This window comes from Cheilinus undulatus, linkage group 10, assembly GCF_018320785.1.
Source record: "Cheilinus undulatus linkage group 10, ASM1832078v1, whole genome shotgun sequence".
In the NCBI taxonomy this organism is placed as follows: Eukaryota; Metazoa; Chordata; class Actinopteri; order Labriformes; family Labridae; genus Cheilinus; species Cheilinus undulatus.
In genome coordinates this window covers 29,078,295-29,097,444 of record NC_054874.1, presented here as the reverse complement: position 1 = coordinate 29,097,444, position 19,150 = coordinate 29,078,295, and the positions used below count along the sequence as shown (strand labels likewise).

At 38.4% G+C, this 19,150-nt stretch overlaps 1 protein-coding gene across 3 annotated transcripts in view; it reads left to right on the top strand.

Moving 5' to 3' along the window:
• LOC121516273 (protein diaphanous homolog 1-like) overlaps positions 1-19,150 on the top strand; it is a 156,367-nt gene that overhangs the window by 18,190 nt on the left and 119,027 nt on the right. For 2 of the 3 annotated variants that reach the window (XM_041797474.1, XM_041797477.1), the window contains exons 2-5: positions 14,853-14,879; positions 15,888-16,052; positions 17,464-17,565; positions 18,327-18,457. In XM_041797474.1, the coding sequence (XP_041653408.1) occupies positions 14,853-14,879; positions 15,888-16,052; positions 17,464-17,565; positions 18,327-18,457 (425 nt within the window). The remainder of the gene's footprint in view (positions 1-14,852; positions 14,880-15,887; positions 16,053-17,463; positions 17,566-18,326; positions 18,458-19,150) is intronic. The other variant, XM_041797476.1, reaches the window with a different exon arrangement.

Here is a 19,150-nt window from a genome sequence, read left to right as displayed (position 1 = left end):
CTGTGCTACTGTATGGTCTCTATGAGTCAGTAGGTTTGTGTCTATGTTTTAAAAAAAGGCTGACTGAAGTCTGGAGCTTCTTCAGCCTTTGGGCGGTTAAACAGCCTCCCAGTTTCCTCTACTCACACTTTTCCAAGTAGGACTTGTGGAGGTGATAACCCTGCAATTATAGGTGCAATTCCATGGGCCAATTCTGATTACTTTCCCGGTCTGATTTGCCAGTGCAGGTTTTTCACTTTGTAATGCATGTTCAGTTTCATGCTCATAAAAAAACTGACTGATGATTTAGTAAAACAGAAACATTGAAATTGCGCCAGGTTTCATGAACATCTCTCATTTTAACTTGGATCTAATTTCCCCTGCATTTTTTTGTGTGTACATTCACCAGCCACTTTATTAGGTACACCTATTCAGTTGCTTGTTAACGCAAATAGGTAATGAGCCAACCACAATTCAGGAACTCAGTACATTCAGGAATGTAGAGGTGGTGAAGGCAACTTGCTGAAGTTCAAACCTAGCATCAGAATGGGAAGAAAGGGGAATTAAGTGACTTTGAATGTGGCATGGTTGTTGGTGCCGTGGTTGGTCTGAGTATTTCAGAAACTGATGATCTACTGGGATTTTCATGCACAACCATCACAGGGTTTACAGAGAATAGTCAGAAAAAGGGACAATATCCAGTGGGTGGCAGTCGTGTGGATGAAAACGCCTTGTTGATTTCAGGGGAGAATGGGCAGACTAGTTCTAGATGATAGTAGGGCAACAGTAATTCAAATAACCACTTGTTACAACCAAAATATGCAGAAAACCATCTCTGAATGCACTACATGGTGAACCTTGAAGCAGATGAGCTACAGCATTAGAAGACCACACCAGGTGCAACTCCTGTCAGCAAAGAACAGGAAACTGAAGCTGCAGCTCACACAGGCTCACCTAGGGGTGGGTAAAAATATTGATAAATAGATGCATTGCAGTATCCCCCCCCCCCCTTCAATATCGATTCAGCAAATCCTCTGAATCTATTAATCTATTCACCTCCTGGTGGTCGCTGTGTGTGTGGTTCACATTGTATGGATGGAGGCCACACTCGACCAAACAACAGCATACCATTACCATGTTATGTGAGGTTTATCACAATTTCCAAGAGGAAAGAAATATTATTTAAGTTTACATGCACTTTACTTTTTCAGTGTTTATACAGAACTGTCGTGTTTTTTTTACTGTTGTACTCCATATGAACAAAATAGTTATTATTTTGCAAATTTTTCATTTTCAGATGTTTTATCGCTCAAAAATGCGAGGTGACTTAACAAATATGTTCACATGGGCATGAAAATAATTGTTAACAAATTGTCAACAGGTTATTTGTGTATTTCTACTTTTTTCTGAATCGACATTGAAGCGTTTAAATCAATATTGAATTGAATCGATATCAAATCAAATCACCACCTAAAGAATCGAAATCGAATTGAATCGTGAGGTTCTTAACAATACCCACCCCTAGGCTCACCAAAGTTGGACAGAAGAAGATTGGAGAAACGTTGCTTGGTCTAATGACTTCTGATTTCAGCTGCGACATTCAGATGGTAGGGACTGAATTTGGCATCAACAACATGATAACATGGTCCATCCTGCCTTGTATCAACAGTGGTGGTGTAATGGTGTGGGGATATTTTCTTCACACACTTTGGGCCTCTTGGTACCAATTTAGCATCATTTTAACACCACAGCCTCCCTGAGTATTGTTGCTGACCATGTCCATCCCTTTATGACCACAGTGTACCCATCTTCTGATGGCTCCTCCAGCAGGATAATGCACCATGTCACAAAGCTCAAATCATCTCATAGTAGTTTCTTGAACATGACAATAAATTCACCGTACTCCACTGGCCTCCACAGTCACCAGATCTCAATCCAATGGAGCACCTTTGGGATGTGGTGGAATGGGAGACTCACATCATGGATGTGCAGCAACTGCATGATGGTATCATGCCAATATATGGACCAAAATCTCTAAAGTGTTTCCAACACTGTGTTGAAACTATGCCATGAAAATTAAGGCAGTTCTGATGGCCAAAGGGAGTCCAACCCCAAACTGAGTGAGAGTCTATCGGTATTGGCCAAAATGAATTTGGAAATATTGGTATATATTGTATTGGCAAAGTCCAATGTCTCAGATCCCAATTATTCAGTCATATGCTATTAAACAGAGAAGTTAACTTCTTCAGTCTCCTCAGCTGACTCCCAGAGAAATTATTAATTATCCAACTAATAGCTACAATCTTTAAATGAATTGAATGCTCTTTTTACTCTCTTGCGTGCTTTGTTGTAAATTTGGAAATTCTCCTTGGGGGACTAATATAGGAATATCTTATCTTATCAGAGCCTGTTTCATTTAGTTATCACTTAAAGTCTTTTACCTGGTTGGTAAAGGACTGTACCTGGAGTTTTTTTTAAATCATGTTTTATATCTGCTAATTTTTCAACATTAAATTATATTTTCTTCTGGGCAGTTCATCTGACTGCTGCTCAGTCTATGTAACTGAAGAATAATACTAAAATATTTATTATATTATGTATTAACTTTCTGCACTCACCCTGGAGAGTCGGCACAAGTGCACATACATACAGGAAGTGCAGACTTCTGGATCTGCCATGAGCAGAGAAGTGCTTTAATACAACAAGAGTGAGTACTGTGAAATGGTCAGCGTTTGTTCTGAAATGTGTTTGATTTTCTAGCTGAAGAACACTTCATGCACATAATGCTACATGTTTACCTGTGTATGTGTGGCTGTAGCTCATAGTCTACACCATATGCTCCAGAGCGGTTGGTTGCCTGTGCAGACAGCATCATGTGTCTGATTGGTGCAAAAGTGTGTTGCATTTGATAGGGTCAGCAGGTAGCTAAATGGTCATGGAAGAGCAGGTAGAAATTGCCCAATTCCTGTCACTGGCTGATCTATCGGTGCTGCTTGCTATCATATAGGATGGCCCACTGCATTGAAATACTGCAGCCAAAAAGAGTTGAGATGTTTGGAGTAGAGTTTGAAAGCTCTTGGAAGTTATTTTGTGTTTAACTTGACTTGTTAATCCACTCTCACTCGTTCTCTTTCGTTATCAGCTACTTCTGTAATGAACTTAATTCCACAACGTATGTTTATTCAGGTCTACATGTATTTTTCATCACAAACCATAGTTTCACCCCTTTTTTATTTGCCCTTTCCTTTCAGCATTTGTTATGATTACTAGGCAATCATAAGATAGTAAGAGATACAAGTATAATAGTGGTTAAGATCACAAATGTACAGGGATGCTGTAAATGAATGACTGCTTACACACTATGTATTCTGACAAATAAATACATCCATTTAATGGTAAGCTCATAAAGGGTGGTGGGTGAAGGGCCTTTTTTTTATCATGCTATGTAAGACAATAACAGAGTGTAGTGTTGTAAAAGAAGTTGTTTAGGTACATTTGAACATGCATTCTCACTGTCTTTTTTTGTACAGTTTGCTTTTAAGCAGCTTGCTTTTTGACAGACCTGCAGACTGATCCTCAGATATGAATGCTTTTGAAGGAGCATGCCACCTGTGTTGTGTTTAGTTGGGGGGGGGGACTTAGAAGGATTACAGTGCCAGTTCACCTATATGACTCCCCTTGGTCTACCCATGACAGATTATGGCTAATCTCAGACTACTACGTGTATGTCAACACCATGACTGCCAACACCGTGGGCCCACGTACTACTCTCACAGCTCAGGGAATGTAGACAGCAGTGCATGACTGCTACTAAAAATGGAACAAGATGTTAAACTGTTCAAGACTGTGAGAGAAATTGAGCTACCATTCACACATGCACACCCTGCTGTTTCTTGGCGAGGAGCACAGGAAGCTGAACCTACCCTTAGATCATTACTTTTCTGGGTAGAACTGGCTTCACTGTGAGGAAATGTGAGGCATAGACTGGACTGTAATGTCACTGAGACAGACCCACTGCTTTTCTTCAGCCTGCTGTTAGCTCCTGGATAGCAAGAACTTTGATGGATTTAATCAGCTCTGCAATGCTTCCTGTGAGCACAGTGAAAAGGCCTGTGTGTCTGTATGAGTCTGATGGCACACAAACAATTGCCCTCTGGGCCTGATTTGTCAAATAATTTTGCAGCTTTTTGCATCTTCCAAACCTATGCCAATGAGATAAAAATACAGCACCAAATTCACAAAACAGTGAAAGGGTGCAATGAAACTGTTAATGGGCAACAAAAGTGTTGATGCGCTGGTGCTGTTTGTGTGCAGTAAAATGAGCCATTATAGTCATATAGGACAAAACTGACTCCTTTCTATGCAAATGAACCCCAGTGCAAAAACGACTACAACTCAAACAGTCATGCATAGTTTGAGGGAATATTTAATTTCTTAAATACACCACGGTATAAAGGATGAGTAGTGCAAACTTTCCAATGATCAGGAGGCTAACAATATATGACCTTGAAATAATATAGTAAAGCATGCAATTAATACTTGGGCGTAGATGGTCCACTTGTTAACTACGCCCCATGTAAACAGATGTCATGGGTTTGAGTGGGGATTTCTGCAGACTTTGATGCAGATTGTAACACAGAAGTAGCAGCCTGACATGCTTTAGGTCACATGACTAACACTGTATGTCCTACAGTGTTGGTCATGTTTCTGCCATTGGGATTGTAAAAAGACGTTTTATCCAGTCCTGGGAGGGAGGACATGTCACTTAATAATAGTCGAACTAAAACCTAGGGATTCACAATATTATCGGTTTGATATCGATATTGGCAGATATCTTAAAAAATTGAATTGTTGGTATTGACAGATTAGCATTTTGGCTACAAAAATTAGCTTTAAATATCGGCTGTACAAACAAATTAGTTTGTGGAGTTTTTGGCTATATAAGCAGACCTACTTCTGCTGAAGTCTTTTTCTGTGTTCATCATCTTTCCTTACAAATTCAAGAGTGTTTTAAGGACTGAAATGTATTAATAACTTCATCTGCAAACATTAAAGTGTGTGTTGGAAGGACTGAAGTTTTAGGTCTGAACTACATTTAGCTAATGATATCGATACAGATATCAGCTGAAATTATTTAGCAAATTTTGGCATATTGGATATTGGCAAAAATCCAATATTGTGTATCCCTAATAATTATTATCATTATACAGTATGTGGAGGTGGAAGGTGGTGTTTTAAAGAGCTGTGCTGCAGCCTCATCATATCTCAGCCTCCAGGTGTTAAGATATCACCAAATGACTTTGTTGGCCTTTCCCCACCACCCTTTTCACTGTTGTATTGAAATGACTGTGGGAAGTGAAAAGTAGGATGTGGTCTATAAAGCATGCATTAATCAAACAAAACAGCTTGCAGAGTTCTTTTCTTGGAGGTTTTACAACATTAAGCTAGGTGACAGAGATCGCAGTGATCACTGTATAACAGCAAAAAAACAAAACAAAACAACAAAAAACTTAAGAGAGGAAACAAAAATGTCCCCTAACCCTAAGATATGGTCAAACAATCAAATTTCTTTGTTAAATAAATACAATTTATTCTCCTTCCCTTCAAATGCAGAGGCAGACCAAGCTCCAGCATCAATCTACATTAGGCTCACCCTTGAACTGTAGAATTCATGTTTAACAGTGCTCTACCCTAAAACAGTTGGCCCTTTGGTGTGTCAAATCACACAACTCTTGTTTGAACAATGTCATATCACCAGAGAGAAGAGAAATTAGAGAAAACCTGAGCTGAAGCAGCTCTGTCTGTGGACCCTTATCTGTAGCAAAAAAAAGAAAAAAAAAATCATAAAAAGAAGTTCCTATCATCAAAGGCCATTTTTAAATTTTCATGAGTTGGAATCACAGTTTTTTGTGTTAAGAGACATTTGCAGATAATTCTGCTTTTGGTAAAATGAGGGGTCGATGAACAAAACATTTAAGGGGCAGCTATAGGTTAGTGTAGCTAACCTGTAGCTTATAAATGCATGACGTGACAAAGACACTGCCTACCCCTCATGCAGCTGTGTGCTGTTTGCTTTGGTGATTCAGATCTACTTCCTGTAGCTGTCTCTGAGTGCTCCTGTGAAACCCATTGGTAAAATCCTACTATACCAAATTATAGGCTTAGTCTTAGACTGGTGCTATCTAATCTCCCCCTTTGTTTCCTTCACACAGCTTTGAACGGCTGTTGTTGTGTGAAATTTCTCCTTTGATAATAATATGTGCTCTCATGTGTACGTGTAACCTGACACGCCAGATGGATTTGTTTCACACATCTATCTGGAAAACCTTCAATACTAAGCGTTTGGGAAAGGGCAGAGGCTTTGAAAAAAATCTCAGAGTGTGATTGGATGAACGTTCTGTCTGTCACATCTTTACGGGCCAATCAGAGGAACAAAAAAAGTTACGTAGCCACAACTGAGGTGCGCGTGCACAGCTTCCGAGGAATAACGTGAACCATGGCGATTGTAGACATGTCGGTACACGACTTTTGTTGTTTTTGAAAAGAAAACAACTCACTGCTGTTCTTTCTTTGCAAGGTTAGTGTATTTGCATTGTGCTCTCTAAGTAACAGACTATTTCAGACTTCTCTTGACATTTTGTTGATTTTGAAAATGAATTATTATTCACTCAGCTTTTGAATAAAGATGGAGAGAGACAAAGAGACAAGGCAATAGGGACCCCTCTTGTTTAAAGTAGAGTTACATGGGGGTTGGTTGGGTTTTGTTTCTCCATTTACAACAGTAGACTAAGGACAAGATGCAGTCATGCAGATAACATGCCCCACTTGGACTTACATACCACCATAATCTCTCATGGCACATGCAGTACACTCAGATGCACCTTGAGTCAGTGGGTCAGTGAGGCTTCAAAAGAGTTGAATAGGGAGGTTGTGATGTGATTGAACAGGAAGATGTTAACAGTTGTGTGAAGAAGGGCTGAAAAATTCAGATACATAATCAAAGTTTGCTTTTTAAAATTCTGACACTGCATTGCTATGTAATATGTGATTATGTAATTACCTCATCTTATGTATTTTTCAGCAAATACGACATACATAATTTTATATTACAACCAACAAAAGATCGGATAAAGGGCTGAATGATTCAGAAAATGTTATTATTTTGACTCTTACAGCAAATTCAATGGAAATTATTGTATACAACAATGTAATTTTTGTATTTTTGTAAATTGTTGTAGGGGTTGATTATTTTTTATCTCAGACTCATACAAAAACAAGGAAAAATGATTTTTTTTGCAATTATTTAAAAAAAAATCACCTGAATATTAGCATGATGTGAAGAGCATAACATCTCTTCTGCAAAAAGTTTAAAACTGGTATTCTGAAACATTTCAGGTAAAGAAAATATTGCACCTTCTGTGATTTGAAAAATACAGCAGGACATATTGAAATTTAACCTTAATTCTAAACAGTTTTCCAGCCTTAGTATGAAGCAATGAAGAGGAGACACTGACCTCTAAAGCACAGACCAAACTGCTTTGGCAAAATGTTTCTTTTTTTCTTAGTTTTATCTCACCTTTATTTGGCCCCTCTTTCCCTTTTTGGTCAGTATTATAAGTGGATATAAACAAACAAAAATCAAGAGTGAAGCAATATGTAATTTTCTGAGCAGGAGTAATGCCCTGCATTGCTCAGACCCTTTACAAATCACTTATACACATAAAGTTAAGCCAATTACACTGTACTGAAGCAAGCAGCAAAAAGTGTAATATGGAATAGAGTCCATCTGTCTCCAACACCAGACAGGTGAAGAGTTGAAGACTCAGCAAAATTACCTATGGCTTGTGACAGTGATACAGGTGTCTGATAAAACAACATCGATTTAACCTTGTTTTTTTATTACATCGTAATATGAGGATTTGTGTTACATCAACTTGTTTTTCACAGTGTAGGCTTTTCAGATGGGGATAAAAACAGTTTAACTTTGAGCCCTACTGGGGCATGCTTGTGCAAAATGTCAGTGTTGTTGGTAATTTCCTGCTTGGGCTAAATGCACAGGAAACTTGTCATCTGTCTCAGGGTGTGCCTGCCGTAGTACTGCTGCTTCCTCTTCTGTGACATCATACCTAAAATGAGTAAGCAGCCATGGCAACCTTTTAAGCCTGGTCAACAAGACACAAACCCCTAAATACACACACACACACACATACACCAACCCACATACAGAGTTTTCCAAACAAAAAGTATTGGTTTTAAACCCATATTTCTTCTACGCAGCAAATAAACGACAGGAATACAAATAGCTTTTTCCTTTACCCTCCCTCCTCACCTTGTTCACTGCTACACTCAGCACTTTGACTGTCCTCACAACACGTTTGTGTCTCCCTGTCCTTGACCTATACTCCCCTTCACCCCAAAAAGCCTCCATGTCCCAGACATATTCAATCAGAATGACCAGAAACCTGATATCACATTACAAATAACAAAACACATGCAGAAATATGGGATCACTGACCCACCATCCATCTTAAAAGACAGGTTATTTGCTTTCTCTGTTTCTATAAACAACTTGAAAAGTCACAAGACCAAAGCTATTTCTGTGAAAGACTGTAATGTCATGTTATTTACAAATGCATGTTCCAAAAAAGTAGGGACATTGTGCAAAAAGTGAAAAAGAAAAAAAAACATTTCAGTGATTGGCATTGTCCTTTTCAACCAACTAAATACAAAATGCAGATTTTAAATGATGATTTTATTTATTGGGGGGAAAAAGCATTTCAAACCTACCTGGCCCTATGTGAAAAAGTGATTACACCTTTAACCTAATAATTGGTTGTGCCACCCTTTTCAGCTGCACCTGAGAGCAAGTGTTTGCAGTAACTGGAAATGAGTCTTTCACATCACTGCAGAGGACTTTTGGCCCACTCCTGTTTGTAGAATTTTTTAAATTCAGCCACATTGGAGGGTTTTCAAGCATGGACAGCCTGTTTAAAGTTATGTCACAACCTCCCAATCATATTTATGTCTTGACTTTGACTAGGCCACTTCAAAACTTTCATTTTTATTTTTAAGCCATTCAGAGGTGGACTTGCTGGTGTGTTTCACATCATAACCCAAGTTCTTAGGGGCTTGAGGTCATTGATCTGATGGTGGGACATTCTACTTCAGGATTTTCTGGTAGAGAGCAGAATTAATGGTTCCATTAGTTACGGCAGTGGTTCCCAGCCTTTCTTCCTCTGAGACCCCCCAACCCACACTGGTATCTATATAAAGCTGAGCTACCCTTTGACCCACCTTGGGGAAAAAATCATGTGTTGCTGTCAAAAATAATCATTGATCTTATTTGTATAAATCTGAAAAAGCTCTACACATGTTTTTCCTGCCTGAAGAGTTTTGTTTAAATATTTAAGTGTTTTCCTGATGATTTTCCTGATGATTTTCGTTAATGTAAGCAAACCTAATTTTGATAACCTCAGAGCAGACAATGCTTTTTGATGCCCCCCTAGGAGGGCCCAGACCCAGGTTGGGAGCCAATGAATTATGGCAAGTCATTGAAGTCCTAAAGCAGCAAAGCAGCCCCTGACCATCAAACTACCACCACCACCACCATGTTTGACTGTTGGTATGATGCTCTTCTTATGAAATGCTGTTAGCTGTGGAAACACACCTTCCAAAAAGTTCAACTTTAGTGGCGACTCTCCACAGAATGTTTACCAGAAGTCTTGGGGATCATCTGGATCTTTTTTTGGCAGGTGTGAGACGAGCTTTCATGTTCTGTGTGGTCAGCAGTGTTTTTTACCTCTCCCATAAATGTCATTTTTGCACTGTCTCTTCTTTATTGTGGAATCATGAACACTGACCTTAACTGAGTCATGTGAGGCCTGAAGGTCTTTAGATGTTCTGGATTCTTTTGTGACCTCTTGGATGGAGGTCAATGTGCTCTTGGAAAAATTTAGTAGCCCGGCCCCCCAGGAAGGTTCAACCTCTGTTCCAAGTTTTCTTCAGTTGTGGATAATGGCTCTCACTGTGGTTTGCTGGAGTCCCAAAGACTTGGAAACGGCTTTGTAATCTTTTCCAGACTAAAAGGTGTCAATGACTTTGTTTCTTATCTGTTCTTTGATTTCTCTAGATAGTGTGGTGTGTTGATTTTTGAGATCTTCTAGCCTACTTCACTCAGTCAGTCAGGTTCTTTTAAAGGGGTTTCTTGATTTAAGGGGTCTGACAGTACGCAGGCCTGGGTGTGGTAATTGAACTCAACTTTGCAAAAACATTTGGTATTTACAGTTAATTGATGATTGATTAACTTTTTCACCTTAATAAATGAAATCCCCATTTAAAAACTGCATTTTGTATCTACTTTGGTTATCTTTCTCAATTATTAAAATGTGTTTGATGATCTGAAACATTTAAGTGTGACAGATATGCAAAAAAATATGAAACCAGGAAGGGGGGAAATATTGAATAAGCTTGCTGTCTTCAGGAAGATAGTACACCTAAACAAGATTGACATAATGTAATAATGAGGTAAAGGTAGCCTTAAGAAAATAGAGTGTCAGAATATGTGTCCAGTCCTTATCACATTTGAATTATCTGTCAGAAAATATATTTTTTTTACCTGTTGTGGTCCAAAATCATGAACCTAGTTGGGACTCATCTTGAATCACTATGTGACGGTTCTGTGAGCACTTCACTCATTTACCTGCTTAAGTGAAAACTCTGCTTTCTGCCTGTCTGCATTGAAGTTTTCATTTGATGTCATATTTCCATAATCTCTTTCACCACTCACAGGACGTGCTTCTTTACTATGTATGCACAGACGAATGCTGGTACAAGCACAGGAAAAATCAGCTAGTGCTTGTGACTGGCTCATTAAATCACTATCACAAGCCATATGTAATTTTGCTGAGTCTTCAACTCTTCACCTGTCTAGTGTTAGAGACAGATGGGGCCTATTCCATATTGCACTTTTGCTTCTTCCTTCAGTGCAGTGTAATTAGCTTAACGCTAGGTGCCTATGTTCTATATACTGTATGTGTATGTAGATGATTTGTAAAGGGTCTGAGAAATGCAAGGCATTACTCCTGCTCAGAAAACTACATAGTGCTTCACTCTTGATTTTTGTTTGTTTGTTTCCACTTAAAACTGAAGATTATATTTTTATCCCTTTACATTCCTACACACTAAACCTGCAGATTCAACTTATAAACAATAACATATATAATAATCTTGACATGTGATTTCTGCATATGCATTTCACAACTTTGTTGGTTACATTTTGGGAAACTCTGCCTTCCTGCAGGTAGTTTTTGGGCTATCAGGTTATTCAGTCAGGTAATGCGTAAAACCTCAGATTACCTGTATTCTTGAGGGAACCATTTATAGTTGATGGCAAACAGTTATATTTAAGCTGTTATGTTTTCATCCCTATTACTTGGAGTATGTGACTTGTTTTGCCAATTCTTATTTACCAGTATCTTGGTATGCTGCGACACAGGCTTCTCAGTCCTTCTTGTCATTGATAATGTTATCAGTTTAGGGCTGCAAGGGCTGGCACACTAGTGGCTGTATTGACTATTTTTTCAGTGATACTTTGATGTAGCTGAAATGCACACACTTGCAGATGCTATGCTGATCTACTTTGGTAATAGATATGAATGAATGAGTCATTGCATAAATAATAGTTTTAAAAACAGTAAGTCCTAGGAGATATGAATAAAAAGCTTACAATAAGTCATGAAGCCTTTGGATTTCAGGGCAATTGTTTGATGTAAGATTTACACTACAAAGCTGTGAACTGCACTTAACAACAACTACATAATGGGACACTTAATTTTGCATTCATTGCCATATGCTCATTAATATTGAAGGGTTGAATTCAGCTATAAATCCCAGCTGCATGAATACTGAGTCTGCACTTTGATTAAAGCTGACTTTGGTACATACATTTAATGGAGTCACTGATACTCAGAGCAGTCCTAAAGTAGTTCAGAAGTGTCTCATTGTTGCAATTACATTTCCTCTCAGACAGAGGAATAGTACTTAGAGGCCCATTTGACCCCTAAAGACAGTCCTGGCACACTCACTCTGCAGCTTACTTTGTCTTTGAGTGCACATTGTCTAATCTGAACTGTACTTGTGGGATAAAAAGCAGAACTTAACTGTTAGAGTTTGTAAAATTCAGCATGGTTTTTGCCTCCTCTTTCTCCATCTATATCTGAAGCACTTTCTTCCTGACACAGTCGTTTTCAATTTCCCGTGTGATTACCCAGAATCCTGTCTGACTACTGTCAGCTCTGTATTTCCGTTCTGTGGGCAGGATAGCACCACCACATTTGTGTCTGTGTATCTTTGCCCTGAGTGTGTTTGTGTGTGCATGAGTTGAGGATTCTCATGGCAGATGTGTAAGCGATCACATCCTTCTCTTAACTGCACTCCCTGATCAGAGTGCTTATTTTCTTCCGTTTCATCCTCCTGTTTAAGAAAAATTGTTTGATGAACCGGTTTAGCTGTGGCATGTGTAGTAGAGCAACAGCCCACATTTGTGTGAGCATAAAGATGTTCCTTGAAAAAGATACAGGAAATCTTGCTACTACACCAACATCTAGAGGATGTTATGCAAATGCTTAGCTGACTATAATCAGACTTAAATTTAAATCTTGGAGGTAAAATCAAAATGTCAAAAAATGGTAAAGGGACAAAGGCACAGGTCCACTGTTGCAGACACCAAGCGGAACTTTTACCTTAATAACATCAGAATGGGAACTCTTAGGTGGACAGAATATACAACGGTTGAAAAGCTTTTTCCACAATGTATTTGAACTGCTACAAAAAGCACAATTTTTATAAAAGGCTTTCTCTTGTAAATGTAGTTGTTATTCGAGGAAGTGTCCAAAAAGTGCACCATTAAAACACTTAATAAAATGATATTCTCTTATTATGGATGTGGGTTCACTTTGGGTACTCCTGCTTCCCGCCACCAAAAGACATGTTTGTTAGGTTAATTGGTGACTCTAAATTGACCGTAGGTGTGAAAGTGAGTGTGCCTGGTTGTCTGTCTCTATATGTCAGCCCTACAGTTAGGGCTGGGTATTGTTAAGAACCTCACGATTCAATTCAATTTCGATTCTTTAGGTTGCGATTTGATTTCGATTCGATATTGATTTAAATGCTTCAATGTATATACGAATAACCTGTTGACAATTTTTTAATAATTATTTTCATGCCCATCTGAACATGTGGTAAGTCACCTCACATTTCTGAGCGATAAAACATCTGAAAATAAATATTTGCACAATAACAACTTATTTGTGCATATGGAGTACAAAAGTAAAAAACATGACAGTTCTGTATAAACACTGAAAAAGTAAAGTGCATGTAAAATTAAATATTTTTGTCCTCTTGGAAATTGTGTAAACCTCACATAACATGGTTGTTGTTTGGTCAGTGTGGCCTCTGTCCATACAACGCGAATCACACGCACAGCGACCCCCACTGGCCAGGAGGTGAATCGATTCAGAGGATTTGCTGAATCGATATTGGGGGGGGGGGGTATTACAATACATTGACTAATCGATACTTTTACCCACCCTTACCTAAAATTGACCGGCTACCAGTCTAGGGTGTACCCTGCCTCTCTCAGGATAGGCTCCAGCCCCTTGCGACCCTGAACTGGATAAGTGCTTTAGAAAATGGATTGATGGAAAGTACCTTTCAGAGGCTCTGTTCATGACATATAGCCTAGCTGATGCAAGAGAAAAAGTTTCAGAAAAGGCAATTCTGTTTATATTCTTAAAGAACTTTATGATTTTGATTTTTCTAAGAAGACGACCTAAAGAAAAATATGCTACTTAAAGTGTGGTTATGTGCTTCACTGCTTTTATGTGTATATCTTTTAAAATTCTCCCTTTATTTAACTCTTCCATTCTATAAAAGTTTTGGAGTATAAAATGTTTTGCCATCTTAAACTTGAGTATTTTTTCTACAATCTGACCTAATGTATTTCAATTAACCTTCTTTTTACATGGAAAACTTTGTTGAGATTAAAGAGCTCTATTTCAAGAGGCTAACTTTTTGCTCAAGCTTAACAACATAAGAGGGAGAACATCTGTTATTGGCTCTGTATTAGTCTCTTTATGTGTTCTAAGAAGATTTAAAAGACCCTTAACTGTGAGTGATCTTGTGACTCTTTGACCCTCAGACCCCTGAGTAATGGATGGGGGTGTTAAATCCAGGCTGATCCTTCTCGTGTCTTTGAGGCTGTTGACATACCTAACACCAGAGCACCAAAATTACTTTTTTTATCCTTTGTCAAAATGAATGGATTACATTTTCTGGATTACAGGCAAATTTAAAAACAAAAAATCTCCAAGGACCTTGTCAAGGCACATGTGGTACTGCTTGGTTGCTTTCTGTTACATTATTGGGTATATCCTGACACCTAGTGGCTAAGAGGTGCAATTAGTATTTCACATATTTTGTTGCCACTTTTCCCCTTCCAATAACTGCAATGATGGTTCTCTGCCTTTGTTGATTTCTGGGATTTGACTACTGATCTTATTACTCTTCTTGAGCCTTCTTGATTATCTCAATTTAGAATTTAATAGTGTTAGTTCACTATAGCAGGAATGAGAGGCTTTACTTACAACAGTGAATAAAAGGGTCCCTTTTTCTTGCTGTAAATCAACCTTGAACTCTGTAGATGGTTTTGTTTCTGACAGTTTCTTTTCTCTATCTTGAATGATTTCTGTTTTAACTGATTGTTTCTTCTTCTCTCCCTCCATCTGTACCCACTTTTGCCACCGCTTCCCTTCCATCTATTCTTTTTTCTCACCTCTGCACCAATTATTTCCCCTTTGTTCACTCATCCTTTACAGAAACTCAAGCGGCTGATTCCTGACGAGGTAGGTCTTGCTCTTGCTTGCCTCTATCACCCGTGTGCTTGACTTTTAAATGTGTCCTTGTGGTGCTTGATAAACCAACTCCACAAAAGGTCTGTCACAGTCTGTCACAGCACCTAGTCCACCATAACATACATGTCGTGTTTTTTGTTGTTCGTTGCACTCACATTTAATGTGCATGCTTTGAAAATGCACACTGACTGTATGAAATGCTTTGCACACTGTGATGCTGTGATATGCCTGCAAAAGTCTGCTTCAAGGATCTTGCATATTAACAGATTATTATTTATGAATCATTTCTGTGGTTCACTCTGTCAATATGCATTAATGTATCATGTACCCTAAGTATGAACCTTATGCCGTCAGTGTTTTTCATCATGCTATGGATGATTTACACTGTGAAAGTTTTTTTTAAGTGTCAAACAAAGTCATTAAAACTGGGTGGGAGGAAACCCCTCATTGTTTGTAAAGACTGAGTCTTGTGCCTGCCAGTGTTAACTGCATGTTGAATTTGTGTGGCAGGGTTTGTCAGCAAAATGTCCAATCCCTAATCATTATCTCAGGTTTGAAAAAGTTTATGTTGAAAACGTAAGATAGCCAAAGCTAAATGAGAAATAACTTTTGGGAATCTCAAATTGTTGATTCATTTTCTATATTAACAGAAAACTGAGTTGGTTAAGGATTGCTGCCTTGTTTTTTCGGCCTTACAGCTTTGCCTTTGCTTTATAGATAATTTTCTCTAGCTGTTTTTACACATTCACTCCTGAAAATTTCCTGAGCTGCTTTGTTTCATGTGTTACTCACAAAAGGAAGTTTTCTTGTCCGACAAGGGCAGGGTGTGAGAAAGGAGGAAAAACTAGTGGGCTATCATAAAGAAAAAGCTTTAGACAAAAATAATGTAGCTGTTGCATTATGGCTCACAGCTCAGGAAAATCAGGAAAATTTTGATAGTTTTGTGCATGTATGAACAGTGGTTTTCTCTAACCTGTGTTGTGTTACATACTAATCCAGCTTGAGCGTTTTACCAGTATGAGGATGAAAAAGGACAAAGAGAAGCCTGGCCATATGCAAGGACAGCGCCACTCCTCAGCTGCCAGCTATGAGATCAGTGCTCAGAGTGCGATGCTGCACGATCACTCTGATGAATACGTCCTGGAACTCTTCGAACAGATGTTGGTAAGACAGTTGATAAAATTTATGGAGCTTTTGGAGAATAAACTATTTATTTTCTTCCCTCAACAGCTTTAACACCTTGTATTGCCCATTTAGATTAGTTACCGTACTTACTCACTGATTTGACCAAATGTCTTTCAAAATCAAGATAAATATGCTTTGACGAAATGTTAAGAACTACTTTGCAGCACTACACTAGATTTTTTTTTTTTTGGCAAATTCAGTTCATAGCTTTCACATGATGTCACTCTGTCAAACCACCCGAAAAGGGCAAGTACAGCTTTCTACTACTGTACCCTAAAGAGAAATCGACAGTCTCCTGCTGCTTTTATTCTTTTGAGTGAAAGTAAGTTGCTTAACTGTGAGGAACTGTGCACTAACCCAGTGGTTCTCAACTGGTTGGCATCAGGACCCACCACCACCTTCGAAGAATATTGTGACCTAAATATAAAAAAAATTCCAACAACTCAAATGATAAATGTTTTATTTGGACCCAAAATGGAGCACTACATAAATGAACAAAGAGACCGGAATAAACAAACACTGAAAAAGTGAATCATTACAGATGAACTTGCATGCATACATCTTATTTTACTTCATTTTCCTGAGACAGCATGGTTATTTGGTTATTTCTTGAGAAATGTTTTCTTTATCTTGGGAAAACCAGCTTTGTTATCCAAAGAAAAGGAGACAAATAAGCAGAAATCTTGAGAAAAACACTGAAATTTACACATCATCATAGGATAACCTTTAAAATACATGTGTGAATTGACTGTATGTCCACTTAGGGTTTCTGTACAGATTTTTTTTTCCTGTCACACATTCACAACCCACTGGAAAGAGCTTCAGGACCCGCTTTTGGGTCCTGACCCACCAGTTGAAAACCACTACACTAACTAATGAGGAGACAAGCCAATATTGTCCTTCTCCAGAGCCCCATCTCAGACAGAAAACCTAGTGAGGAGGTTGTAATGGGATGTAAACATGTCGTTTTGAAGAGATGGAGAAATATGATGTCAGTGCCTCAGCTCTACATAGTGGTCAATAATAGCTGCCACTGTCCTGAACTCTCTTTGCCCTCCAGGTCTCTGTGCCAATCAAGCAATGAATTGTGTTTCTATTTTCTAGAGCATTTTCTAATCATTCTGCTCATGATGAGCATCAAAACCCCGAGTACTCACACTTTTAACAGAGTAGGTGGGATCATCTGTTATCATGTCAGTGCTGGATTATATTCCTTTTATTGGAGGAATCGGTGATATAACCTTAATGCAGATGTTCATATTTATAAGGTCAATGTATTTCCTATGTTAGTTTATTTTTTCAAATTCATTAGATTTTAGATTTTGGATCATGCATCTTCTGTCTGTATTTTGAGTTTTGTCTCATTCTTCCTTTCCCTTTCCTCGTCCAGGTGGATATGAATCTGAATGAGGAGAAGCAGCAGCCTCTGAGAGAAAAGGACATCATGATCAAACGAGAGATGGTCTCTCAGTACCTCCACACGTCTAAAGCTGTCAGTACCTAATTATCTCTGCTAACACTGTGTGCTGAAGGGAATTCAAATACTGCTTAATGCAGATTTTTCTTTTCTTAACACTGGTGATATCAGTAAAATTTCAGACCAATCAGTCCCTTTTTCCTTAAACTTGCATACTATGTACAACTCTTCTGTTATATCCACTTTTAAAGTGTATTTGAACTAGCCTAATGTGTTTTTAAGGCAAGGCTAAGAAGAGAAGAGATCATCCCATAGTATCTATTACTTATTGCAAATGTTTGTAGAACAAATTTTTACTTCTGTTAACTCTTCTTTCTTTCTCTGTGTTAAGGGAATGCCTTTGGTGTCTAACATTTGTCACAGCTGTATTGTCATTTATGAATTATACAGATACTTCACTGGTAAAAATGTAAATCACAAGGTATCGTGACAGTCCTTTGGAAAACCAGTGCTTTTACTTGTAGGTTTAAATAAAGTTTTAAAAGCCTAATTAAATGTGGTAAACATGAATAGCTCAAAGAGCTGACATTACCAGGCACAGATGGTTACTATCACAGTTCATTTAACTGTGAAATAAGCCTATTAACTGAAAATCCTACTCATAGTACCATTTAATTCTGCAAATCAAAATTTCAAATGAGGCGTGACTGTTGTGCGTAGTGCCCTGCTGCTGTGACTTCATGTGGAATTAAAATAAATTGTAACCTGTGAGAAGACAAATACAAATGCAGAACACAGGATGATTGTGAGTTTGTGTTTTCATTTATATTCTTCAGGGCCAAGACCAGAAGGAGAGCTCCAAATCAGCCATGATGTACATCCAGGAGTTGAAGTCAGACTACAGAGACACACAGCTGCTCAGCTGTCTGGAATCTTTGAGAGTCTCTCTCAACAACAACCCTGTCAGGTAGTACACACCTGTTCTCACATACAGGTTAAGAAAGTGCTTATGAAACTTCAACTTGAATTTACTGTATCAACCCCTGTTGTGGAGTCAAAATTTATCTCAAATTCAGACTTTATTGTAGTTTTTTTAAAGATGTAGTGAGCACCCTTAACATTTTTTCAGCTGTAAACTAAAGGATCTGACTGTACTTTGAGGCAATACATCAGTACTGATGTTATTTCTGACATTTGCACCAAAACCATAAAATCTGCATTTTATGGCTTGTGTAATGAGCTCAATTCAATTCAATTCAATTCAACTTTATTTATATAGCACATTTTAAACAACCCCGGTTGACCAAAGTGCTTCACAGTATAAAAGCAAAACATAAAACAAGAATACATCGCTATTAACATCTGCTTTTTAAAATCGGTTCTTAAAAGGCGCAGCCCAGGTGACATAGAAATCTGCCGATGGTAGCTTTCTACATTACAAACTTTATATAAAAGGTAGAATGTTTCTCCCTCTAACCAACATTATCATTCAGAGACAACTCCCCAACCTCTCGTTCACCTGCACTGCCCCGGCCCCCGGAGCTCCGGCATTCAGTAATGCCATTGCTGGAGCAAATGGCTCAAACAGGTAGTGCTAGGGACCACCATGGTCCACCACAACACAACTGCCTGCTTCAGGGGACTCTGGAGGGGAAAAATC